This window comes from Alternaria ethzedia (genome assembly GCF_023757985.1).
Source record: "Alternaria ethzedia strain BMP 0044 chromosome Unknown scaffold_2, whole genome shotgun sequence".
NCBI classification, from domain to species: domain Eukaryota; kingdom Fungi; phylum Ascomycota; class Dothideomycetes; order Pleosporales; family Pleosporaceae; genus Alternaria; species Alternaria ethzedia.
Genome location: NW_026056195.1, coordinates 689,314 through 713,307, shown reverse-complemented (window position 1 = coordinate 713,307; position 23,994 = coordinate 689,314). Strand labels below are relative to the sequence as shown.

Genomic DNA, 23,994 nt, shown 5'->3' with positions numbered 1-23,994 from the left:
TTCGAGTTCCCGTTCGCGTTGTTATAGGCCGATCGTTCTTGCATCGCATGGCGTTATGCTCACTGTAGGAAACCATAGAGGACTTCCTTCGTGTTCCAGGTACATCGTAGCATTCTCGCCGGCAGCGCTTGATGATTGAATATTGCTGCAGTGCGAATTTGAATATATACCCGTTCGATCGGTTCATCGTGTTGACTCAATCTTCTTCCTGTCAAAGCTTCACCGTGCGGGGTTACAATACGATGCAATGACGGCCCAGCATGCGCACTCTCAGAACAGACATTTCGACGCGTAAGCTCGCAGCACGAGCAACCTCACGGCATCACTGTGCTCGCCGGATCATCGGCCAAAGCACGACTTGGCGTCAGCTCCCTAGCCAGCGTGTCGCCGTCCCCACTTTAATTAACGCCGAAAAATGCCGCGCACCCTGCGGCGCAGTGACTGAACCACGAAGTGGCTCATGAAGTGGCTCAACAAAGCGGTGGCACAGTCGCTGCCAATAGATCGTCACTAGAGTCAGCGTTCCGCGACACAACTTTTACACCTTATACAACACCGGTGGTGAGGATGAGTCTGCTCTCGCAGATCTGCATGTCAGAAAAGGGCTTGCGTCACCCCCTTCCCCCTTCTCGGCTAACGGGATGTGCGTCAATTGGGCGTGGGCGTGGGCGTCTGGGTTAGCCGGCATCCACGGTTGAGTTTGTTGGCAGAGGGTTGAGTCTGTGGCCTTTCTTCCTGGTTTTTGGTTTTCCTCTTTCATGGGTTTCACTTCTTTCACCATACGTATGCTCTAGGAACTGAATATTCACAACGATACGCTTGATCTCACCTCTATTGTTCTATTTAGACTAATCATTATCTTGACTACTCCGCGAAAAGACAACTGGGTTGAATATGGACACAGACACCATGACACGACCATCTCTAGAATCCAAGCGACATCACACCTTCGGCCTCCGTCGCAGCAGAAGCCACCTGTCCAGCAAACCATCCTCTTCACACCTCTTCGAAGGCACCGACGCTGTCCTCCAAAATCGCAAAGTTGCTCTTCGAAATGTCATACAGACGCACCACGCTCTCGAACGGAAATACGGCCACGTCGCAACACCAACGAGTACCTCCAGCGAACGACCGACTTCATCTTCCTCCTCCATCTCCTACGATCCCTTCACTACTGATTTCGGCGACCTATCTATGCCCGACGCTGAAGTGCGCACGTTTCGGTATCTTCTTCACAGATGGGAACCCAAGAACCTGGAGTGGGCTGATCCAGAATTCGAAAAGGTGATCGAGCGACGAAGGGAGAGCTTCGAAGAAGCGGCCATCAAGCACTTCATTAGTCGGGTTGCGCTGTGGGATGCCAGTGGGCAGGAGCAACAGACCCAGTCACGAAGCGTATTCTCAATTTTCGGCAGGCGGAGGAGATCGAGGGCGAAGAGCGATGCGAGTAGAATGCTAAGCATCGCGGAAACGACGAAAGAGGATCCTGACTTGGACGCGTTGAAGGAAGTTACTACGAGAGAGGGGTTGGCGCAACTACTATCGACGTTATTGAAGGACGATGGGCCAGCGACCGCGAGATTGAGAGAGGAGTGCAAGCAGGCGATGCATGAGTGGTATCAGACGAAGTTTATTACAGATGGGTCGACGGTCAGTTGAGAGGAGGTGCATCTACATCATCTGGTTGGACTTCGTAAAATCTATGGCTATCATATTTTTCGATATACTGCATCGGTAATAAATCATGGCTTTCGGGTTAGGGAAACGTAAATTTGTGCAGATGCGACGAAGTTCAGTGTTCTTGTGCTTGCTGTACCCCAGTGATGTCATCAGCACTATCCGCATGGCTCCGCTTCCGATCGGAACCAGTCCCGTCACCCATCTCAAGCTGTTGTGAAACGAACTCACAAACACGGCTACGTTCCATCCAACATGCCTTTCCTCCACGTCGGCTACAAACGCTTTCACTACACCGACTTGAAACCACAAGATGGCAAGACACGCGAGACACTCATTTTCATGCACGGGCTGGGCTCTTCGCAGAATTACTATCAGCCAGTAACTCAAAGCTTGGTCGCGAATGGATTCCGCTGCATTACCTTTGACAACACAGGGGCCGGTCGATCGACGTACACATTTGTCGAGCAGAGTATCGAGACGCTAGGAGAAGATGTGATTGGGATTCTGGACGCGCTGAACGTCGACAAGGCTGTGTTCGTTGGGCACAGCATGGGAGGGTACGTCAGCGACCTCTCGGGCAGAAAGAAGCCTTGGAAGACGCGACTGCAACGAACACGACAACTGACACGTCTCTAGCATCGTCGGTGCACACCTTGCGGCTGAGCGAAGTGACCGCATTGTAGCAGCTATCCTGATCGGCCCTGTATATCCCAGCCCTGAGGCAGGCCCCCGCTTTCACGAACGGATAGAAACCGTTGCAAAAGACGGTATGCAACCCATGGCCGACAGCATCCCACATGCTGCAGTCGGGAAGAAGGCGTCTCCACTGGTCAAAGCGATGATCCGCGAGTTATTGCTATCGCAGGATCCAGCGGGTTATATTTCCAACTGTCGAGTCATTATCAATGCAAAGCCGCCTCAGTACAGCAAGATCAGCGTGCCCGTACTCATTCTCGCTGGTGAGGAGGACAAGAGCGCACCGCTTGAAGGATGCAAGAAGATGTTCGAAGAGATTGGTAGCAGCGAGAAGAAGTTGGAGGTTATGGAGGGAGTCGGGCATTGGCACTGTCTTGAGGCTTTTGACGAAGTCGCGAAATTGATTGAGGGGTTTTACCACGAGATACAATAAGCAGTCCGTACAGGTTATTTCCGAACGACCCGCGGAACGGGGCACGCACTCACGGAACTGTAGGGTAGTGGAGAAGCTCGGCGTTCGTTTCATCGCACAGGCCCTCTTACTGCGAGTCAAAAGGGAGGAGTGTACCTGCCAAGTCATACCGCCTTTCTGTGATGCTTCGCACTGTGTTCGCAGTGTGCGCGTTGTGCCTGCGTGGTGGAGTGGAAGAGGGGTTCGTGAGGATACCACGTGCGAGCCGATCTTCCAGACGACCCTTGCGATGACTAGCTTAGCGACAAAAAAGCTGCAATGCAGACTCATCTCCGCGTGCGAGTAGGACGCAATTGGTGGTGTTGTGCTGCCGCATGACATAGCCATTGGCGGCGTCCCTGGCCCGATCAGCTGCATCATCTGCATTGGATGTGGCCTTGGCGCATGGGTTCCACCCTCCAAAGAGCGTTTGCAGCGGATAACTGTAAGCAGTAAGGCAGCGGGCCGCGCACCCACAAGACATACATATGGGAGTAAAGACTTTTACAGCCTCCCATTCGTGTAAGAAAGGGCTGTGGGAGAAATGGATGTATTCTAGGGTAGTGGTTCAGGGTTCTGCGCTGGTACCCGCCGCAGCGGTTTGGTGTAATCTTCCCTGGCGCCCCTCTCAGCAATGCCCACGACGCCATGCGCAGCGCTTCATTTGGCATCCTTTACTTTTCAGGCTCGACATTTCCGCGTGCGCTTGCCTGAGTCGAGCGTGGGTCATCTTGGCCCGATGTCGCTGGCCTGTCGTTCTTTGATTTGATTCGGTCCTTCCCGCCGTCCGTGCTGCACTCCCAAGGTTGTGCCGGATCGACTTGTCGGTAGACGAGGCTGCCACTCGCGTCTATTCGACATGGCCTCGCGCCCTCCTTCCCTTATCACGAGCCAACCCGAAGTGATCAGCGTCCGAAGCTGTGTGTGTGGCCTCTCACGCGCTACCACATCATCGCTGGCATGTGAAAGCCGACGACATCATACTTGAATGTTTCGTCCTCTGCCCCCCATGTGCGACTCTGATTGTGACATATTTAGTGCATCTGTCATGCTCCGTCTCGAACCCACGGAAGCTAGCGAAATCCTTCTCCAGTTTAATCGCGCCGCTAGTCTTTTCACGCGCCTAGTCTATTCAGGCCCCGGAAATCGAGTCCTGGAAGGCGGTGAACTCCCAACCCTTTTCGTAGAGGTGCCCACGCGCTCGGCTCAAACTCGTCAAGAGATCGTGCATGCCGTGCGTCTCGCTGCATGCTGGCAGGGTCTGGGCCAACCAACGGCCAAGATCGACATTTGGGACGTTTTGATCTCTTCTTTATATACTAGGCTCTAGTTTCCCTCCTACTGACCGCGGTTGATTCAATAGTCCTCCAGGCGGGTCCCGCGGTTCGTCACTTGACTGACCCAACAATTACTGGCGTCACATAGCCCGCCTGTGATTCCAGATTTCATTCTCTTATACCGCTTGTGTGTGCCGTTCGCGCGAGGAATCCAAATCTGTGTGTTTCGGTGTTGGCACTGGCTGCTGGTATGGGCTTTTACCCCTTGAGCACAGAACCTTCCTATTCCGATACTGATATCCGACCTAGACGAGTACCGAAATTATTCACCACTAAGACAATATTACCGATTCAATATCCTTTGACACACCTCACATCTACGTCACTCCCCGTTCTCGATCTTTGATAGATCGGCGATGAATCGAATTGATAGTGTTGCGGGTTCCTATCTCCCTAAGATACCCAGCCAAGAACCACTGTGCAACAACAATACCATCCGGCATAGCAAACATCGCAGAAATAAAGTCGAATCGATCGCTCCTCTCCAGGTTGCAGACATGGAGCCACGACGACCAGTATCAGAGCAGCGCTCACGACCATTACGACAACAGTCCACCACATCATCAGAAAACTCAAACAGCAGATCAAAGAGCCGTGGCCATGGCTCAAAGCCCTCATCGCGACGCACTTCCTGTACTATCGTGGACCCATCAAGACCTGCGCGCCACTACCGAGTGAAGAGTTTCCAAACACCACCCGCCACCACAACCAGCCAAGATGTTGACGATGTTCTTGCGCTGCACTTCCGCAGTTGCAGCATCTTCTCAAACCCATCCTACCAATCAAACTCTGGACTTCCAAGCCCGACGATGTCTCACGGTGACGCATTCGGTTTTCCCAGCGCAGCGACGCGTTTCAGCTCAGACAGTCTACGCGTAGTGGAAGAAACATCCATGCCCCGCCAAAGCGAAGACACAATCGACGCAGAAAAGACCAACACAACCATGCATTGGACATCGCCATGCACGCGAAAACGCGAGTACGAAAGAATCGACAAAGCCAACAGCGGTCTACGAGGTTTCTTCCGCAAAGTAACACCGCGATGTGTCTCAGGCCCGCAAGAGAAGTTCTACGAGAAAGATCAGTCGGATGCTGGATCTGTGCGACGCTATCGCATGGACGATTTGGATGACGCGCATATGAATGAGAAGGACAGTGCGCGGCCGCGGACGAGTCCTACACCCAGGCCGAATTCAAGACCTGGCGTGAAGAAGCGGTGGACGTGCTTCTAGATGTGAAGAGCAGAGAAAGAGAGAGAGAACAAGAGTGACATTACGCAGCAACGAGTTTGGCATATTTTCGCGCAGCATTGAGAACAGGCGTTTGCTATATCACGATACCCACGGCATGTTTATTTTTGCGAGCTTGTTGCTTTTGAATCAGAGAGAACGCATTATACCAATACGTCCATAGAGTAGAATTTTGTCGTAATTTATAGTTTTGCATTGATCTCATGGTATTTTTGCTGGTGTAGTGAATGAACATGCAACAGGCGGTGAGCATTGCGTCATGGCATCGCATTTCTTCATGAATTGGGTATTCCATGCGCGATATACAAGGCGACGTGCAACGCAAGTGAATTGAATGGTGATCATTGGTATAATTAAATGTGTATCTATAACTTGGACTCCTCCTTGACTGTGCCAATCTTGAGCTTAGGTGCGTACTTCTTCAATACGCTCTCGTTGTGGTACTGTGTCTTGGTCAGCAAATCCAAACTTCATGTGCGATAAGGCGCTTTCGATGATCAAATCAAGGGTCCAGTCTGCCATGATTCCGCTGGTACCGAGCACCGAGTACCATCAGCGCGGTGGTACCAAGACCAAGCGCGCAACAGCAAATCCGGCCCTGGAAAACCGCGCGTAGCAAATTGTCCCAGGCATTCCTGTCCTCTCGCCTCTTCCGTGTGGTGGCTATAACGTACCTTCCAGAACTGCTTGCTAGCATCCTTTCCACCGACTCTCTTCAGGATCTTAGCGCCACCGGGGTGCTCGTCCACAAACGAGTCCATCTTGTATACATCATTGTCGACTATTATGTACAGTCCCTTCTCGACTGTGTTGTGCTCGGCGACTTGCTTGGTGGTGAGAGACTCGGACATGGTGGGCTTATGAACGCGTTTCGGCAGCGGCGGCGCGACGGCAACGGAGGAGAGGTACTTCGGCGTTTGAAATACGAGAGGGAGGTTGCGACGGTCGCGCTTAGTTTTGGGCTTTTGGAGGGATTTGTCGGTGAGGGAGCAGGTGAGTATGGCTATGGTGATGCGATAGAAGTGATCACGGGCGGAGTCTGGGGTTGATCTAGTAGTAGCTCGGGTTGCGGCTCGGTCGTGGAATGCTATAATGTGGAGGTATGCCGAGGTTGATGAATCGCGCTAAAGCTGCGCGTGGTAAGCTGGGTTGCGGAGATCGTGATTGGTGCTGACACGTCATTCCTCCCTCCCTTATCGACCATCAATCTTCCAAGGCCGTTGTTCCTTCCCCAGGCCTGGAAATCACCTGGGTAGACATCGCGGCGGCGGTGAGTTTCGCAGGTCGTACCCATGGATTTTGCGAACTCTATTGCCACATGCTGCACCGACCGTCGAAGCGACGAGTGCCGCAGGCTGGATGAATGGACGTCATGTTCCAAAGAAGGTTCTATTGCGCTTCGTCTCAAGGCGCAGTTGCCTTCTCTCCAACCTTGGTACTGATCAGGCAAATACCAGTGGACTTGTATACTCGACACATTTCATTCGGTCTCTATGCTTGGTCGCTTAGTCCACCACTACCATAACATGCGATTAACGGGTTACAGCGAATCATCGCGTATGAAGAGGAAATCCAGCAGATCTTCCTTCCTCTCACTTGCTTAGATGCAAAATGGCTGCGAAGTGGAGATGGCGTCCGAAGCAAGGACTTTTCACGAGCTCCTGCCTCTCTAAAGCTACTGCCACAATTCATTTCACTTCACCTACCACCTACCTCCCCAACTAGCTTGTGTGTCTCCCCAAGCACGCGAAAAATCGACTGCAGTATCCCTTAAGAACTGTATTCTTCGGTTACACGACAAGATGTCAGCGAAGCATACTGAAACCCCTGTGCGCAACACAGAGGTAGAATCACACCTTATTCGACTACCCGGCGAGCTTCGCAACAAGATCTTCGAATACGCACTCACCATCGATGAGGGAATCTTCTATCGCGAGGACAAACTGGGTGTGGGTTGGTTATGTCTCCATCCTCGAACATTTGAAGAAGACGTAGAAAGATTTAGCGAAACCCCCGCACCAGTAGGTCGTGTTCAAGAGTCGGATGATGACGCTCCCATGAGGAAGCGACGAAAAATCTCAGAGACGAATCTGAGTACCAACAAGCCAGTGTCAGACACCAAGAAGACGATACACCAAGGACCGGTCAGAGTGAATGGACATGTGGTCGCCAACCAGCTCCAGTTTGTCAACAAAAAGCTTCGAAACGAGACCAAAGCGTTGGTCATTCGCCACAACGATATACACATCCGGGGTCCGCCGAACAACCTCACCAGATTCTACAACAGCGTCGTGGGAAAGAGAAGACTATGGATCCAAAAGATCCACCAGCAAGTCACAGATTACCGCTTTGAGGATCTATATGGTCTCCAAATCGACGCAGAAATGCATCCCCGCTTTCTGATAGAGTGTCATAGCAGGGGCACTGGAGGCTGGGCGGAATTTTATTCTCTCGCTACTCGTGCAGCAAGTGGGACGCCGAACATTGTCTTCAGTTGGTAGTACCAAGAGCGCTTTTGTACGAGCAGAATGCCATGATCATCAGAATGGACCCGCTACTAGTAAATTTCAAGGTGTTTTCCAGAGATAGAGGCTTGGACAAGGCTGTAGCTTGACTTTCCTGCGAAGAAGATGGCATTGGGCGGAAGTGGTCGATCTCGTCGTTGCGATGAGTATACAAAGGCGGAAGGAGGAATTGACAGCGTAGTTTTTAATGTTCTGGATCTAATAGCTCCCGGACTAAGATGATATGATTCCAGCTCTACAATGCTACGTTCCAAGTGCAAACTGCGACAATATATACATGTGTTCCGAATCTACAGTCACGAAGTCAAATGCGTTCATGCTGCGGGGCTAGCAACGGACGTTGTGAGCGGGCCGCTCTCAATGTAAGTCCCAGAGAAGAACCAATCTTCGGCGCCCGTTCCATCGTTACCCTGGCGGGGCAGACGAAGGACACCAAGATGCCAGTCGGCGCCGTTGGAAGAAGTGCTGGTGGAGAAAGGCCCGGCAGTCTTGGTGAGCGTGCTGTTGCCGGTAGAGTGCCAGAAGGTGACTTGGTTCTAAGGGATGGTATTGAAAGTCAGTATGTGCTCAAGGTCACTTTATAAATGATTGCGACTTACGGAGGAGAAGTTGATCTCGTAAGCTACGTTGTGCCACTCGTCCGCCTTGAGTTCGACCTTCCACTTGCTCTGGCCGCCCACCATCCATTGCCTGCGTTTGGGTTAGCATCATCCCCGAATTGAGTTCATATATTTGGGTCAGCTCACAAGTTGGTGTTGCTAGTGCCAGACTCTCCGTTGACCCATCCGTACTTCAGTTCTGTGAAATGGCTCTCGAAAAAACAGATCTGGTGTTCATTCGTCGCACTTGGAACGTTGGTAGTAGACCTCTTGATCGAGAAATGGTAGTATACCGTGCCCTGGTTGATAGCAGCCTTCGTCTGGGGAATGAGCTCAGTCCTCCACATGTCGCTGTTCCACTTAGCCGTGTTATCGATCGTGATCTTTGCACCTTGCTTGCTGCCAGTGTCGCCAGAGTTCTTGTAGTTCGGTGACAGGTTTACGTATTTGGTGGTGGCGCCTGAGCCGTGGATATAGTACTGGTAGTCTGGCAGAGAGAGGCGAACGTCAGCTGTGTTCGCTGTGTAGCTTGACTGCAGCACTTACTGCCCACTTGATTTGCCCATGACCATTTGTCCAGATCGGAGGAAGTGGTCATGTCGTTGAAGCGACCATCCCACAGGATCGTGCCTATCTCTCGTCAATGGAATGTAACATGCAAGGTGAGGGTCAGCAAACCTGCCGACACGGCGCTCACGAGCGCGTTGATGATAGCTGCCTTTCCGAACATGTTGACGATTGAAACTCAAAAGGTCCCTGTTTTGAGAGACTGTAATAATTGGCAGTTGAAATGCCAGCATTCGAGGTCTTCACGATGCTATATAAAGACCGCCTCAAGCTAATGCTTAAAGTATCTCGACCCGAATCTGGAGGCGAGGCGTCCATTTCGTGCTTAGAGCGCTGCACATCAATATCGGGGAAAAGGCACATGTCCGGCATTCTACATTGAGTATGTACTCAATGTGCGCTGCGTGACCACTGTTCTCAATCAATCTATATGTTTTCGCCGCCTTTTCACATATAGTTGTGGACCTAGTAACGGCCAAACGGTCCGGGACACATTGCGCCTTGTCTCAGCCAGACGCGGAAATGGCGACCCGGTTTTCGTCACCGCGTCCGCGGCACATGGTTCGATGCCGGCGAGTTAAGTCCATACAGGTACGAGATGATGGCGGGCTTGTTAATGGAGGAAGGCCGATCTGGCAGGGTGTCGAGATTAAGCTACATTAAGCCGAGGCCTACCCCACAACTAGTGCGAGCTAGAAAGCTTCGAATGGCGAGTCTGTCAGCAATTTCGCATGGTGACATGAACTCAAGGTCTGTCGCTACGTGCAACTGTTTCTTGAGATATGTGAATGGATGCCTTTGGCATGACATTGGTTGCGGCGCGGGCGCACTTGCCGTGCCGCATCTTCCGAGATCTACCAAGGGGACCGAGAAGAAGAACGCCAACGCCTCGATGCCTATCGCCGCAAGAAGTCTCGCAAGAAGAGGCTGTCAACCACACCGAAATAGCTTTCCAGTCTTTCGGATCTCTCACCCATATTCAGTTCCAAGGCTTTCCTACTAGTAGCTAGTGAGTAACATATGACGACTGGTCCGGATGACCTAGCAGCTGTAGACGTCGCATGGAGTGATTCAATCTAGTACCAGACTTCAACCAAGTTGAGAGGCTCGAGAAAGTACTGCGCGGCGATAGCTGCAAGAAGAACCGCAGCAGCTGCGATCCAGGTGTAAGCGGAGATGCGGCTTCCCGCTTGGGGAGAGGACGCTAAGGAAGTGGCGTGGTCTTTTCGAAGTTGATTTTCCGAGCTGCGCCTATGAGGGCTGGATGGAACGCGAGTCATGTCACCAGCCTTAGGCACTTCGATTCATCGCTGGAGAATCAACGAGACTTTACCTGGCGTTTGAAAAGCATTTCAGAGTTGTTTGCAGCGCGAAGGGCTCCCTTTCATAACACCGCGGTTGGTACTAGCCGCTCAGGGATTAGTGTCTGTTAGTCTCATGCCGTCGTGCACACGGTGGCCTCTTACACCCCACATGGACTGAGGCACAGCAAAGACTGCGCTACGATGGATGTCGTTCCCAATCGCGCCATGAGCTTCCGCCCTCGCTGTCTCATATTAACTGCTGATCATGAATGTCGAAAGATGCATCGCGCTACACAACGAAATACTGCGCCACGGTTGGGTCAGCTCAGGTCGCAGTCCAGAGTCTCTCGAAGCCACCTGCAAGACATGGTTCGACACTTTTGGCGATGATGCCGAGGCTGTTCGTCCCCAGCTTTCGCCTGATCTTGTTCGTTTTCTCCAAGAAGCTCGACTTATTGGTTATTCTGAAAGTGTAGTCGATCTATCCTTCTTCTACTGGCTACAAAATCTCGCTTCGCCAAACTTCATGTTTGAGCAAGCGGAAGATTGGTCAGACGATGGAGAAGATGGCAATCTTTTGGTTCTCTACGAGATGAACAACTTCTCGGGTCACTGGTGCGGACTGGTGTAAGTTGAATCAGACAGCCGCATACTGTCTTGGTCCGGAATGTACTAATCTTGTCGTACAGATATGATCAAGAAGCGAACCTCTGTATCTTGAGCCCAAGCATCCATGACGCAGATGAGGTCTTTGAACAGAAAGTGTGGTACCCATTGGAAACCGCTCTGGAGTTCTGGCTGGGCCAGATTCGGAAAGGGAAGATCGTTGCTGCGCCCAAAGCTATACACGAAAAATCTGGCAATGAGCGCTACGACCCTTGGGAGTTTATCCCGTACAGCAAATCCATGCTGGAAGAGAATGTGGAGGCTTTCAATCGTCTAGTAGAAACTATCGAAACTCGGATGCCTTCCACAGCCGAGCACGCAGAAGCTGAACAAGTTGTACATGGGCTGGTCGAAGAGAGCATACTTCAAAGCATGAGTCTTCCCCACAACTTCACCTACGATTTCCTCCGACAGGCACGACGCCCACGCTTCCGAAACATAGCCCCAGGTCTCGAAGTAACTACCTCCATATTCTCCGATCAGCCATTCGGTTCTTATCTCTCGTCTACCTCCGACCGGCCTCCTATCCTTCTATTTCGCTTCAATCCCAACACTGTCACTGGCGAAGAAATAGACAATCCATTCCCTGGATTCGACCGTATTAAAACTCATACTGCGGGTCTATACCTTCTCCCACATTGGGAGACGACAGCCGAGGACGAATGTAGGTTGATTTTACCTTTTGGTATTGGAGCAAATGGGTATGCAAGGAGGACTGATGGCAGCAAGTTCGGGGGAAAAGAGGATGGTGAAGACAGCCATGTAGATATGTATCGTCCTGGATATCAGCCGCTTGAGGAGCCGCATGATCATAGTCTTGTCGATGTGTTGAAGAGCTGGACGGGTATGGTGGAGAGAGGCGATTGGCAAATTGATGAGAATGGAGTTGCAGGTGGAATGGATGTATGGAGAGAGGCTGATAGCAAGGAGAAATGGGCCGGGTATGTGATTCCGAGGGCTGTACAGGGGGTAGAGAGGTAGATAGCTGTACAGGGGGTAGAGAAGTAGATAGCTATGGTGAAGTATGAGAGCTTTCAGAGGTAGAGCAACTAAAGCAACACGAAGCTACAATCGCGCCCCGGAACTTTTCACCCTTCAAGCCTCAAGTAATAAACGCCTACGAGATAGCAGGCTGTAGAGGAAAACGGAGGTTTAGACTATTCGGAAAAGCCTCATTGGTTACCTATTTCTACTGGAAAAGGCTCTCGAGGTGGCGTCGCACCATTCTCGATTCTTTGTCTTCGTTCTCTACTCGATATCCCGGACCTTCCCGGCAACCAGGATTCCACCATGCATCTTCCCAGAGATCTATAGCATGCTGCCAAATGATCTTGAGGCGCTGTCCCTGAGACGATGCGCTCTTGCTAAAGTCATCCAAATAGCCCCTGTCGAACTTAACCTGAGATGCCTTACAAACTCTCGGACCTCGCAAGATCTCGGTGTCTTGTCCATCTTGTGCAGGCTTCGGACGCCCAAGCTTAATCTTGAAGCTGTTGTACTTGAAGTCCAAGCCCGCAGTCTCCGAGTAAAGTTGCCTGTTCGCATACTTGAGCATGTTGAACTCAACGTAGCGCTTGACAGGAGACGGTGTTTCGAGTGCACCGAGATTTTCCGAGTGCCGCACAACCTGCCGGGGTGCTTCCGGCGAGTGAAGATAGAGCGGAGTTGGTGAAGAGAGCGCGAGCTCGTATGTTTCTGGAACATCATAGTTAGCGCATGACCAGTGCATCGATCATCGTCGAAGTGGCAATGATAAATGACTCCAGAGCTCTGACTTACTGTTTCGTAATTCACCGGGGAGTTTGAGCAGGGGCGATTCCGTGGACATGTTGTTAAGTTCGTCTGCTTGTCTGCTTGTACCGTACTTCTGCTGGGTAAACTAGAGTAACGTCTTCGAGTCGAAATTAAGTACCAGACGCAGACTTCTGTAAAACATGGGTGGGTTTAGATTCTGCTCGGAGAGGAGAGGAGCACTCGGGGGGTGGGAGTAGGATGCTTTAAAGGGACGAGCCACTAGGTACTCCAGGTGAAAAAGGTCACTGCATTCAACTCATTCGCGATACGATCGAGTGAGTACTCTCTCGTAAATTGAAACGCTCTGGATCGCGCTTTGCCTCTGTTGAAGTGGTTAGCCTCACGTTGACAACACTGTTGGGCCGGATCGTATCGATCGCGAGTTTCACTCACGAGCGTTCACTATTTGTAACCCTCTACTACATATACAAGGGCTTCCTCCCTTCTACATAACAACCACATCACAACTCTTCTTGATCTACAAATACTCACGAATCCACCAATCACTCAACCCCTACCAACGTAATCTGCTCCCCAAATCTTCTACCAACGCGGAAAGCATGCCAGTTAGGTCGAACATGTTTTCAGATTTCATCTGGTCGTTTATGTCGAAACCGGAAGCTGTAAAACCAGCGACCAAGAGCCGCTTCTTCCTTCTTCCTCCCGAGCTCCGGAACGTTATCTACGAATACGTCCTAACCACACCAGACGCAACGCTAAAGTACACGACAAACGACACCTCCGGCCACAAACAGCTCAATCAGCTACAGTATGTCAACAAACAGCTACACCAGGAGTGCGCACACCTTGAGTTGAAGTTCAATACTACCATCACGATCTCTACCCGGGCCGAAGGCAAGACCACTGCCACCGAACAATTCTTTGCGCTTCTCGCATCTCTTCCAGAAGAGAAACACAAATGGCTCCGAAATGTGGCTCTGCAAAATACCGACGCTGATGTGAACGAGTACTTGACGCAAAGGAATAATCCAGGCAAAAAGGTCCTCAAACAGATCGACAACCAAGCCAACATGTGTCGACTAGCGAAACTGTGCAGACAGATGCCATATATTACCGTGGAACACAAATGGTCAATGTTCAGCGCCAAAGTGCTGAAGACAGCCTCTAATGGACCTGTCGATCCTCTCATGGTAATCGCACTTGGGGTTGCCTTATCAGAGCATCTCTTAGGTGACTCAAGGACCGAACTCTGGCCTATGGAACCGAACACCAGACCAGTCATAGAAAAAGGGTTGGAGATCGTGAGAGGGTGGAACAAATTTGATATAAAGGGCGGGACGTCGCAACCATTACATGAGAGTTTACGGGCGGATAATTTGCACTTCTTCCCCATGGAAGATATCCTAGAATCGGAGGAAGTCTCCGTACGCACAGGAACTCACTTCAACGATAAAGGGGAGGATCTTGCGCCGATATGGAGAGCGGCGATAAGGAAGTGGGTAGCGGAGGGACTATAAGGGAACTTTTCATCAGATCATGTCTACTCTAAACAACCCGCGAGAAGATGCGGATCGATGAGCAATTATAAGCATTCATGTACCTCGTTCATGTAATTCGCATCGGTGATGCCGTCCTTTGCAGGTGACCAATGTAAACTCGCGATGAGTGTGTCTTCATAGCTGTTGATGTAGCCTCCACAGGGTCTTGTTTTGTAGTAATATTTGACTTATTCGCATGCGTAGAAGGTTAGGCGACTTGTATATGATTCGTCGTTCACAATTCTTCTTTGTTTCATCGGCACCTGTGATGTTTGTCGTGTGAAAGCGAATGAAAGAGGTGAACGAGATGAAAGCAGCCGCGGCCAGCGCACGGGCCCGCAGTTGCCTCGGTGACATCACAAACAAGCTGCGCAGACTTTCCCAAGTCTGCCTATCGCCCATCACAGCGACCACACGAGCCAACCCACGCCTGTCTCACGTCCGCCCTACAACTGTCTCAGTCGCCGGCCCCGCTCAACCGTAAACTTAATTCGGCGACAAAAAAGGACCCCACCACATCGACATGGCTGACGCGCGCGGAGAGTACTGGTACTATGAAGATGGCGTCGACCCCAGCAAGATAACAGTCCCGGAGCTGAGGAGCATCTTGCTGAGACATGGCGTCACATATCCGTCCTCGGCAAAGAAGCCTGCTCTGGTTGGCATGTTCGTCGACCTGGTCCTCCCTCAGAAGTCCAAAGTCCAGCGGATGCAGGCACACACGAAGCGATCGACGCGGGGCATCGTAGACGTCCCCTCCAGTTCAGCCAGTACGGTCGAGACAGACGACGCCGAGGACGAAACACTCATAGCACCTACGCCTGCGAAGACACGACGCACAACCCGCCGAACCACCCGCGAGCCAACAGAGGAGGCAGAGGTGCCGGCACCACGCGCCAAGACACCCGCGCGCGCTGTCCCTGCCAAACACAGCAGAGCGTTTGAGCCCGAGGTGGATGAGAGGCCTGCAGCTAGGCGTACACGCAAGAGTGTCACTCCTGCACCCAAAGAGCCCACGCCTGAGCCTGAAGCATGGCATCGCAACGACGCTGCCAGCCCCTTCACCCAGGAAAACCCGTTCCAAAGCGGAAGCTCTCCTGCAGTACCAGATACCATATCGCGCGACCGGCGTAGGAGAACTACTGGATTTGGTCAGCAGGAGCGGCGCAAGAGCGATGCGCACCGCCGGAGGACCGTCCAACCCAAGGCTGAACAACTAGACGAGGGCATCATGGTACCTACACGTGGAACGTTTGATGTGGCGGACCCACGTACACAGCATCAGGAAGACGATCTTGCAGATGCCGGCGAGGAGTTCACTCCAGAGGAGCAACTTGAACTAGTGCGCGAGCGTGCAAAGGCTGGCGAAGTCGACATTCTGCCTCCACGCAGACGGAGGCAAAAGGGCAAAGCCACTGGTACGATCAAAGCAATGGCCGGAACTCTACTCCTCACAGCATCAGCCGCTTTCGCTGGCGTCTGGCGACAGGAAAAGATCGATGTTGGCTTTTGTGGCATCGGACGAGATGCTACTGGACTTGGTGGTATGGAGCTACCGAGCTGGGCAGACCAGCTCCTCCCGCAGTGTGAGCCCTGCCCACCACACGCGCAGTGTTTCCGCGGGTTGACTCTGAGGTGCGATCCCGATTTCATTATGAAGGACCATCCGCTGTCACTCGGTGGCCTGGTTCCTCTCCCTCCGACGTGTGAGCCAGACAGCGAGAAGACGCGGAAGGTGAATGGTATCGCGAACAAGGCAGTGGAGATTCTGCGACAGCGCAAGGCCCAGTATGAGTGTGGGGAACCAGATGCGGCAGGGAATCCAGTGGAAAGCCCTGAAGTTAGCGAAGGAGATCTGAAGCAGCAGATGGCTTCTCAAAAGAGCAAGAGCTTGACAGACCAGGAGTTCAGTGAGCTGTTCGACAGAGCCTTTCCTGAATTGACTATGCGAGAGGAGATAGTCGAAAGCACCGATGGGTAAGTACTTCCTTTCCAGTTCTCCAACCACTTGTGCAACATATCTGACGTGGAATTGTACTAATCAGTTACTCTTCCTTGGAAACAGAACAACAGGCGGACGACGTCTCGCATCCACCTCCCTCGCCAAGCTCTCCCTCTCCTGCAGCGTCCGAAGATCCCTCCGAGAATCTTTTGAACGACATCTTCTCCAAATTGTAACGATGCTCATTCTGATTGCCACTGGATCGTACGGAAAGTACGCATACACCAGTAACCGAGCAATGGAAGTTCGCGCGAAGCAACTCGCAAGCGACGCATACGATAGACTCCAGGACCAGGCCGCGTTGAGCTACTATGACCCTGGCGCGGAGAAGGGTATCAGTATGACACAACTGCGAGATGACGTCTTGAGGACTGAGTTCAACGCATCTCGCCGACAGAAGCTATGGACAAGGGTGCAGGCGAAGGTCGAAAAGAACAGCAACATCCGTGCAGGTGTCCGAGCCACAGCGAGTGGTGACGTTGCTCGCATGTGGGAATGGGTCGGCCCTGTGAAGCGCATCGACGACGGACGGAGCCCTGAGAAGCGCGAGAGTGGCAGGTTCAGTCTCGGCATGGGTAGCAGCCCACTGTCCGCATCCAAGGATACGAAGGAGGTCCAGAAGTGGGAGGAGGGACATCCGATTTACTAGTCGTTACGCTCGCAGCTTTCATTTGTTTCCCATCGCGGGTTTATGGGTCAAGGATGATATATGATTAGGGATCTGCACTTTATTTGGCACGCATGATACCACAATTCAATTCTTACTTCGACTGCACTTCATCGTTTCAACACACTCAATGACTAGTGAATATGTTTGGGGATGGTCTGGTGCGTGCCCTCGACATCTTGGCTGTGGCTGGTGAGTGGCGCGGATGTCGGCTTACTAACCTAGCCGAAGCCCACACAACGCTAGCAATATCGGCCCAGCGCGACCACAACACCTCCAGCAACACCGCCAACTTTTCGCTCATACTAACCACAGAGCAAAATCCGTCAAAATGGTGAGTGACATTCTTGTTGCCAGAGACATTGCGAAGGACCACGACCGGTGCGACGAGCGAACGAATCCACGAATCTTCGATGACGATGGCGAGGCGAATTCTCCGACCCCGCGACATTCGACACGATGATACCCCATTAGAAGACCGAGATGTGGCGGAAGACACTTGATGCTGAGAGGGGTGGGATTGTACAACGTCTCTTACAGAGGGCTGCTGGTGCGAAGGGACATGTGAGGACCTTGGCGTTGAAGAGGCGGCGACTCAACACGTACTCCATCACGGGCCCTTGGTATCGCGCCGCATCTGAACCCAGCTGTCGGGCGCAGTGTAGATGCTGGCATTTGATGGTGGCAACATCTCACCAGGATGATCTCAATCGCGACCTCCGCATCACCGCACATCCCTCGCCATCGCTTACGTCGGTCGCTCGCTTCGCATTCGTCGCCAGTACAGGAAATTGGGAATTTCAAAAGCATTGAGCCTGAATGCTGACTGTGACTTCCCAGGTCAACGTTCCCAAGACCCGCCGAACCTACTGCAAGGGCAAGAAGTGCATGAAGCACACCCAGCACAAGGTCACCCGTTAGTGATCCGCGTCCACACACTCGCATACCCGTATACTGAGACTGTGTAGAATACAAGGCAGGAAAGGCCTCTCTGTTCGCGCAGGGTAAGCGTCGTTATGACCGCAAGCAATCCGGTTACGGAGGTCAGACCAAGCCCGTCTTCCACAAGGTACGATCGCACGCATTCGAGCTCAAAAGATGAGTACTAACACCATGCAGAAAGCGAAGACCACCAAGAAGGTCGTTCTCCGTCTAGAGTGCACACAGTGCAAGACCAAGGCACAGGTAGGCTCCGCTCACATTCTTCCACCTCGCAATCGCTAACATACTCGTAGCTCGCCCTCAAGCGATGCAAGCACTTCGAGCTCGGTGGTGACAAGAAGACCAAGGGTGCCGCTCTCGTCTTCTAAGCGTGTACCTTCTTTCTCTCTCTTTTGCTGGGCTCTCGGCGTAGTCTTCGGGCGGATGGAATGGACGGCTCTACCTTCGACTCAAGCAATGCATCAATCATCAGTGCGATAGGAATGAAGGCGTGTGAGGCGGAAGATCTGGCGACAAAAGGTCACCAGCCACGAATTTACGGACTGTAACCTACATATGCATCAAATGGAGCTCGATTGAAGGGACCGCAAAACATTCCCACTTAACGCAGGTAGTGACAGCGTGATCGGTGCCAAGTGATGGCTTCTGGATGCAGCAGGTACAGCCGCGCGGATCGTTACTGACGGAGTCATTTCTAAGTAGTGGCTACCCCTCCACCCCACTAACGCGTCGCGCCCTATCTTGTCGATTGGCTTTGACGCTACTTCTCATGTGAGTCTCCATCATTCTTTGGATTGCCCTCACACAATGGCTGATACTAAGAAAAGTGTCCTCATTATTGGCGGCGGCGCAGTCGGTGCCATTGCAGCCGTCAACCTCGAAGTCGGCGGTCTCGCAACGGTGACCGTGGTGCTGCGATCCAACTACAACGTCGTCAAAGACCAAGGATACACAATCGAGAGCTGCGATCATGGAAAATTGGACGAATGGAGACCTAGCGTTGGTACGTTGTAAACCTTATGAGCGATCCACCTGCCGATCCGCACCCAAAAAGCTAACACACCCAAGTCCGCAACACCATCCCCAACCTTACCGAAGAAGACCTCCCACCATACGACTACGTCGTACTCTGCACCAAAAACATCCCCGACGTCTCCCCCACCGCCGTCGACCTAATCACGCCGGCCCTGCCCAAGAACAGCAACAAAACCACTCTAATCCTCCTGCAAAATGGCCTCAACATCGAAAAGCCATTCTTGCGCCCGCATCCCAACATCCCCATTCTCTCCGCTATCTCCATGATCGGCAGCGCGGAACCCTCACCGGGCCACATCGTCCAAGACGAAGGCGACAGGCTTCTCATCGGCGCGTTTCCCACTTCGAACATCAACCCTGCTGTACCGGAACGTCGGGCGGAGGAGTTCGTGGAGTTGTATGGGAAAGGAGGGAAGACGAATTGTCAGTACTCGCCTAATGTTTTGCATGATAGGTGGAAGAAGCTGGTGTTCAATGCTTGTCTGAACCCCATCTGCGCGATTACGGGACTGGATGATGGGCGGCTAAGACTTGCTGATGGGGCGTTGGATGGCCTTGTTAGACCGGCTATGCGCGAGATTGTTGCGGCTGCGAAGGCGGTTTGTGGTGTTGAGTTGGCGGAGGATGTGGTTGAGGCGACCATTCATCTTGATCCGTTGGAGAGCTATTTGAAGCCGAGTATGCAGCAGGATGTGGAGAAGGTGAGTCTAGTTCCTGACTCCGGTGGTTCACGTGGGAAGAACGAGGTGCTAACGTTGATAGGGCAACTTTATCGAGTTTGAGAATCTGCTGGGCGAGCCGTTGAGAGCGGGAAAAGATGCTGGTGTTGCTATGCCGACGTTGGAGGTGCTATATCAGCTTGCGAGGGCGATTCAATGGCGGATGAAAGAGACTAGAGGACTTGTCGAGGTGCCGAAGAAGAAGTAGCGCGGTTAAGCTGGAATGGCAGCTCTTGGTGTTGTTCATGGTGTTATCAGCTCCACATGTACTATCAAGTACGGATTGGTAGAGTACTAGAGATTATGACACGAACTTGGAATGACCATCGAAGATGTGTAGTATTTCTTCGAAGCTTTTCAGCCTGTTGCTAGCATGCTGTCTAAGACAAAGAGAAAGCTCCAATCAACCTCACCTGAACGACCACCAGTACCGTGACCGTTTCTTGATGCGGACCCTGCTGGAAAGGTGCCTCGCGATGGTAGAGGTACGGCTTGTCTTCACCATCCTTAGGCATGCGGTAATGCAGCGGCTCTGAGTGGGTGAGAGCAAGTTGGTAGATCGTGTTGCGGAGCTCGGCCGGTAAGTCCAGAAGAAGCGAGGTGTTGGCCATCGTGGTGCGATAGTGGTTGAGACTTGTTTTCGGGAGATGAGGAAATTCAGTCGGGTTGGGGCTGTAATTGACACAAGAAATTGTGCTTGAGACCCTCGGTTGACTAGTGGCCGGTTGTCGTTCCAAGGTTCGCTCTGCGCCGCCTAAACTGGAAGGGGGTGCTTCCCTCCACCTACACTCCAGCAATACAGCAATACAGCTCGTCTCTCACCCAACAGGCCCGCACTCTTCGGGTGAATGCGTCATTACCTCCATGGTTCCCTACACGCCATTCACTTCTTGCACGCACTGGGGCTGACTTGGACTACATCTCCTTCACCTTGGGTTCAGTCCCGAAACTAAATCGTGTCATCTACTCGACCAAACTATGACCAACATACCGGCTTGTAACGCAGAGCTCATGTATGGGTACGTCGGTGTCGTGATCAGCAAGCTAACTTCTGTAACATCACGTGCAAACTCAAAACCCAACTACACCTGGGCAGGGCTGCGTAAAGCGTGTCGTACGATTCCAAGATACGTAAAAATGGTTAGAGTCCACAGCAGGTTTAGGGCTGAGTTGGTGTTGCAACATTTCGGCGAAATTCTTCAGCAGCCGATGGGGTGGAAAGATGGATATTGACGAGACGAGGCATTTCCACTCATCTCGATCAGGATGGGTTCGGCATGGCTATTCGATCGGAGAAGGCGACGCTGGTGGAAGCGTGACCATCCGAAGCAAGGCCGGAGGAGTTGGCGATTGGACAGTCATGGGTTCGCGTCGTGGGAGTGGAGGGGAGTTCCTGAAAGCAGAGCGGGCCATGGCCCTGCCGCTGCAAGGGCATGAAGATCTTTTATCGTAAAACCGGTAGAGGCGGAAGATCTTGGGCGCTGACAACGTCGCCATAGCAGGGTAAACCAGGTTTTAGTGGGCTGAGGAGCGGAACCGAGGTGGCGGTGCAGTTCGGCTCATGTCATGCTTGGCGAATGACGAGTGACGACGCTGTGAACCAACTGGGCTGCTGGCCACGACTGGCAAGAGTCAAGAATCTTCTTAACCTTCGCACGTGAACCACGCTACCCATCACCTGTCGCTCCTGTGACTCTGCCCTACGCCTCGCGCACCTCACCTGGCCACCGACCCAACAACAACCATTCTTGAGCGCTTTCGAGCGCGCGCGCCTAGGCTTGGAATCCACTCAGCCACGCTTTGCTGCTTAGTATCACGACCAGATCAGCACTTTTCAGCCGCGAAATCAGCCCACCGACAACAGATAGCTTGATAACCTCAGGCATCAGCGCTTCCCCAAGCCTGACTCTATGCACACAAACGCGCCTCACCAGGCTGAACACCAACAACACCTCGGCACAGCCAGCGCATACCGTATACCGAAAATGGCGCTCAACGGAGTGCGCCGGAAAGACACGACCAAGGGCCCGCCGCTGCGCGTTCTGTCGTTAGGTATGTTGGTGATGTGATGTAAGGCCTCAGTATGGCAGGTGCTAACCCATGTGACAGACGGCGGCGGTGTGCGGGGGTACTCCATGCTCATCATCCTCCAGGAATTGATGCACCGAACTTTTGTCGAAACCGAAGGCAGAGCCCCAAAACGGCACGAAGTACCCAAGCCATGCGAACACTTCGATCTCATTGTCGGCACCGGCACGGGAGGCTTGATCGCTATCATGCTGGGGCGGCTGAGAATGGACGTTGAGACCTGCAAGGACGTCTACGTGCGCATGACGAGGAGAGTCTTCGAGACCGACAAGACATTTGCCGGCATACCGTATCGATCGACGTTGTTCAAGGCGTCGAAGCTGGAGGAGGCCATCATGCAATGCGTGCGCGAACATACAATCTACGACGACGAGGGCAACGACAATCACAACGGGCAGGATGCACCGCCCATGACCCCCGGGAGCGCAATATCGGGCCGCATGCAAAGAAGCGCTAGTAATGCCAGCAACTACAGCCAGATTGGCATGACTCCCGTGAATATGCGCATAGCCGCCATGAAGTGGGGGAACCCTCACGCCCAGCTATACGACAACAGAGAAGAGCGCACTAAGACGTGAGTAGGACGCATTTCGTTGATATGCCAATGCGCTAACTGTCTGCAGTGCCATCACAGCTGTCTACAAGGGCACCAAGAAGTCTGGCAACGGCCAGGTTCTCCTCCGCTCCTACGATTCCCGTAAAGAACCTCCAATCGAACCAAACGCCACGATATGGCAAGCCGGCCGAGCAACTTGCGCGACCGCCCTAGCATTCAAGCCAATCCAGATCGGCCAATCTGTCTTTCTCGATGAAGGCTCCGGCAAATACAACCCAGCGCCTATGGCTCTCGACGAAGCTGTTTGCAACGAATGGCCTGGGCGCGAAGTTGGCGTTTTCATAAGCATAGGCACCGGAAAACGGCCAGAAGGCACAAACGCACAACAGCATCTGTGGTGGGAAGGCTTCGTTTCCGGCGGCATGGGCGACTTTGCAGAGGCGAGACGGAAATTGATCCAGAAGATTGAAGATTGCGAACGGACACACAAGGAGATGAAGGACCACCTTGCGAAAAGACAAGTCAACCCCGAGAACTACTACCGTTTGAACGTCAACGTCGGCGTGGGAGAATTTGGAATGAATGAGTGGAATGCGCTCGCGGAAATCAGCACGAATACACGCATGTACCTGGCGGACAAGGGAGTACAAGGCATGACGCTTGACTCGGCTGCAAAGATCGCAAGGATACACTTCGCAAAGGTGCGATGGGAGCGCGCAGCCAAAGGAGAGTCGCCATTTTCGCCAGGCGCGCAAGCACCGAACAAGCCTCTTCCTACGGTCCCAGACCCAGCACCCATGGCAGTCGAACTACCAGCTGAGGAACTCGCGCCAGAATACTACACAAACATACATCCCGCCTTCCGCCCTCCGCCAGAACCGCGCCGGCCATCAGACAACGACAAGTTCCTAGTTGTGTCATCAGACGAATATCCGCAATCAGCGGCGAGTACAGATGGATTCAGCGACTTCCATCCCCGGCATTCAGGTGAATTAGTGTCGCCAGGACGTCGTTCGGATGAGCAATTCTCAGCGGGGCGTCCAGTATCCTGGATGAGCTCTGCGCCTAGCTGGGATGATCGCATGTCCAACGCTCCACCTAGACCACCTAAGACACCTTTGCAAGATGGACTTCACCCACCGCCTCTATCCGGTGCACGCACATCACCCCCCTCTGGCTCTCACTTCGCAAGACCCCCTCCAGGTGCGCCTCTACCGTACCCGGATACTGACGGCCCGCCACCGATTGTCAACAAGGCGACGAAGCCGGACTATACACGGTAAACGAGTGCGAGGTCGATCTTCTTTTTGCATATATGCTTGAATGGTGTGTGGAGTCTTGCATGGCCTATCTCTACGAAGGGGCGCCCATATCACGATGTTTCACGGCTGATAGTTTGTTGAGAGAATAGTTTAGATACCCATCGAAGTTTTCTTTGTTTCGCTCAATGTCATGAATTTTTTGAAAAGCTGATCGTCTTCCTATGCCGTGTCTCATATTTTTCCAATGATCATGAAGATCGGTGTAGCCCATATGTGCTGACCAGAATACATGCATGACCGAATTGCTTCGCTGCATCAACGTCAAAAGCTATGCATCGTCGTCATGATCTCGAGA

The 23,994-nt window shown here is 52.5% G+C and overlaps 12 protein-coding genes across 12 annotated transcripts; 9 read left to right on the top strand and 3 right to left on the bottom strand.

The window, feature by feature from the left end:
• Positions 1-909: 909 nt before the first annotated feature.
• J4E87_001047 (uncharacterized protein) lies at positions 910-1,659 on the top strand (the record flags this gene model as incomplete). The annotated part of the gene is made up of 1 exon (XM_049372696.1): positions 910-1,659. The coding sequence occupies one exon, from the start codon at positions 910-912 to the stop codon at positions 1,657-1,659; it is 750 nt and encodes a 249-aa protein (XP_049237354.1).
• Positions 1,660-1,932: 273 nt separating this feature from the next.
• Positions 1,933-2,809, top strand: J4E87_001046 (uncharacterized protein; the record flags this gene model as incomplete). Its single annotated transcript, XM_049372695.1, has 2 exons — positions 1,933-2,237; positions 2,317-2,809. 2 exons carry the CDS (start codon positions 1,933-1,935, stop codon positions 2,807-2,809), a joined length of 798 nt encoding a protein of 265 aa, XP_049237353.1.
• Positions 2,810-5,779: 2,970 nt separating this feature from the next.
• Positions 5,780-6,265, bottom strand: J4E87_001045 (uncharacterized protein; the record flags this gene model as incomplete). The annotated part of the gene is made up of 2 exons (XM_049372694.1): positions 5,780-5,857; positions 6,089-6,265. 2 exons carry the CDS (start codon positions 6,263-6,265, stop codon positions 5,780-5,782), a joined length of 255 nt encoding a protein of 84 aa, XP_049237352.1.
• Positions 6,266-7,216: 951 nt separating this feature from the next.
• On the top strand, positions 7,217-7,915 carry J4E87_001044 (uncharacterized protein; the record flags this gene model as incomplete). The annotated part of the gene is made up of 1 exon (XM_049372693.1): positions 7,217-7,915. The coding sequence occupies one exon, from the start codon at positions 7,217-7,219 to the stop codon at positions 7,913-7,915; it is 699 nt and encodes a 232-aa protein (XP_049237351.1).
• Positions 7,916-8,253: 338 nt separating this feature from the next.
• J4E87_001043 (uncharacterized protein) lies at positions 8,254-9,268 on the bottom strand (the record flags this gene model as incomplete). Its single annotated transcript, XM_049372692.1, has 5 exons — positions 8,254-8,475; positions 8,539-8,629; positions 8,686-9,025; positions 9,085-9,168; positions 9,217-9,268. 5 exons carry the CDS (start codon positions 9,266-9,268, stop codon positions 8,254-8,256), a joined length of 789 nt encoding a protein of 262 aa, XP_049237350.1.
• Positions 9,269-10,674: 1,406 nt separating this feature from the next.
• Positions 10,675-12,056, top strand: J4E87_001042 (uncharacterized protein; the record flags this gene model as incomplete). Its single annotated transcript, XM_049372691.1, has 2 exons — positions 10,675-11,036; positions 11,099-12,056. The coding sequence occupies 2 exons, from the start codon at positions 10,675-10,677 to the stop codon at positions 12,054-12,056; spliced, it is 1,320 nt and encodes a 439-aa protein (XP_049237349.1).
• Positions 12,057-12,264: 208 nt separating this feature from the next.
• Positions 12,265-12,903, bottom strand: J4E87_001041 (uncharacterized protein; the record flags this gene model as incomplete). Its single annotated transcript, XM_049372690.1, has 2 exons — positions 12,265-12,770; positions 12,855-12,903. The coding sequence occupies 2 exons, from the start codon at positions 12,901-12,903 to the stop codon at positions 12,265-12,267; spliced, it is 555 nt and encodes a 184-aa protein (XP_049237348.1).
• Positions 12,904-13,429: 526 nt separating this feature from the next.
• On the top strand, positions 13,430-14,347 carry J4E87_001040 (uncharacterized protein; the record flags this gene model as incomplete). The annotated part of the gene is made up of 1 exon (XM_049372689.1): positions 13,430-14,347. The coding sequence occupies one exon, from the start codon at positions 13,430-13,432 to the stop codon at positions 14,345-14,347; it is 918 nt and encodes a 305-aa protein (XP_049237347.1).
• Positions 14,348-14,891: 544 nt separating this feature from the next.
• J4E87_001039 (uncharacterized protein) lies at positions 14,892-17,019 on the top strand (the record flags this gene model as incomplete). The annotated part of the gene is made up of 2 exons (XM_049372688.1): positions 14,892-16,345; positions 16,434-17,019. The coding sequence occupies 2 exons, from the start codon at positions 14,892-14,894 to the stop codon at positions 17,017-17,019; spliced, it is 2,040 nt and encodes a 679-aa protein (XP_049237346.1).
• An 837-nt stretch (positions 17,020-17,856) lies between these two features.
• RPL44 (40s ribosomal protein L44e) lies at positions 17,857-18,347 on the top strand (the record flags this gene model as incomplete). Its single annotated transcript, XM_049372687.1, is given in 5 exon segments — positions 17,857-17,865; positions 17,878-17,953; positions 18,006-18,106; positions 18,157-18,222; positions 18,273-18,347. 5 exon segments carry the CDS (start codon positions 17,857-17,859, stop codon positions 18,345-18,347), a joined length of 327 nt encoding a protein of 108 aa, XP_049237345.1.
• Positions 18,348-18,786: 439 nt separating this feature from the next.
• J4E87_001037 (uncharacterized protein) lies at positions 18,787-19,941 on the top strand (the record flags this gene model as incomplete). The annotated part of the gene is made up of 3 exons (XM_049372686.1): positions 18,787-18,982; positions 19,048-19,715; positions 19,777-19,941. The coding sequence occupies 3 exons, from the start codon at positions 18,787-18,789 to the stop codon at positions 19,939-19,941; spliced, it is 1,029 nt and encodes a 342-aa protein (XP_049237344.1).
• A 1,777-nt stretch (positions 19,942-21,718) lies between these two features.
• J4E87_001036 (uncharacterized protein) lies at positions 21,719-23,660 on the top strand (the record flags this gene model as incomplete). Its single annotated transcript, XM_049372685.1, has 3 exons — positions 21,719-21,785; positions 21,843-22,395; positions 22,445-23,660. The coding sequence occupies 3 exons, from the start codon at positions 21,719-21,721 to the stop codon at positions 23,658-23,660; spliced, it is 1,836 nt and encodes a 611-aa protein (XP_049237343.1).
• Positions 23,661-23,994: the final 334 nt, after the last annotated feature.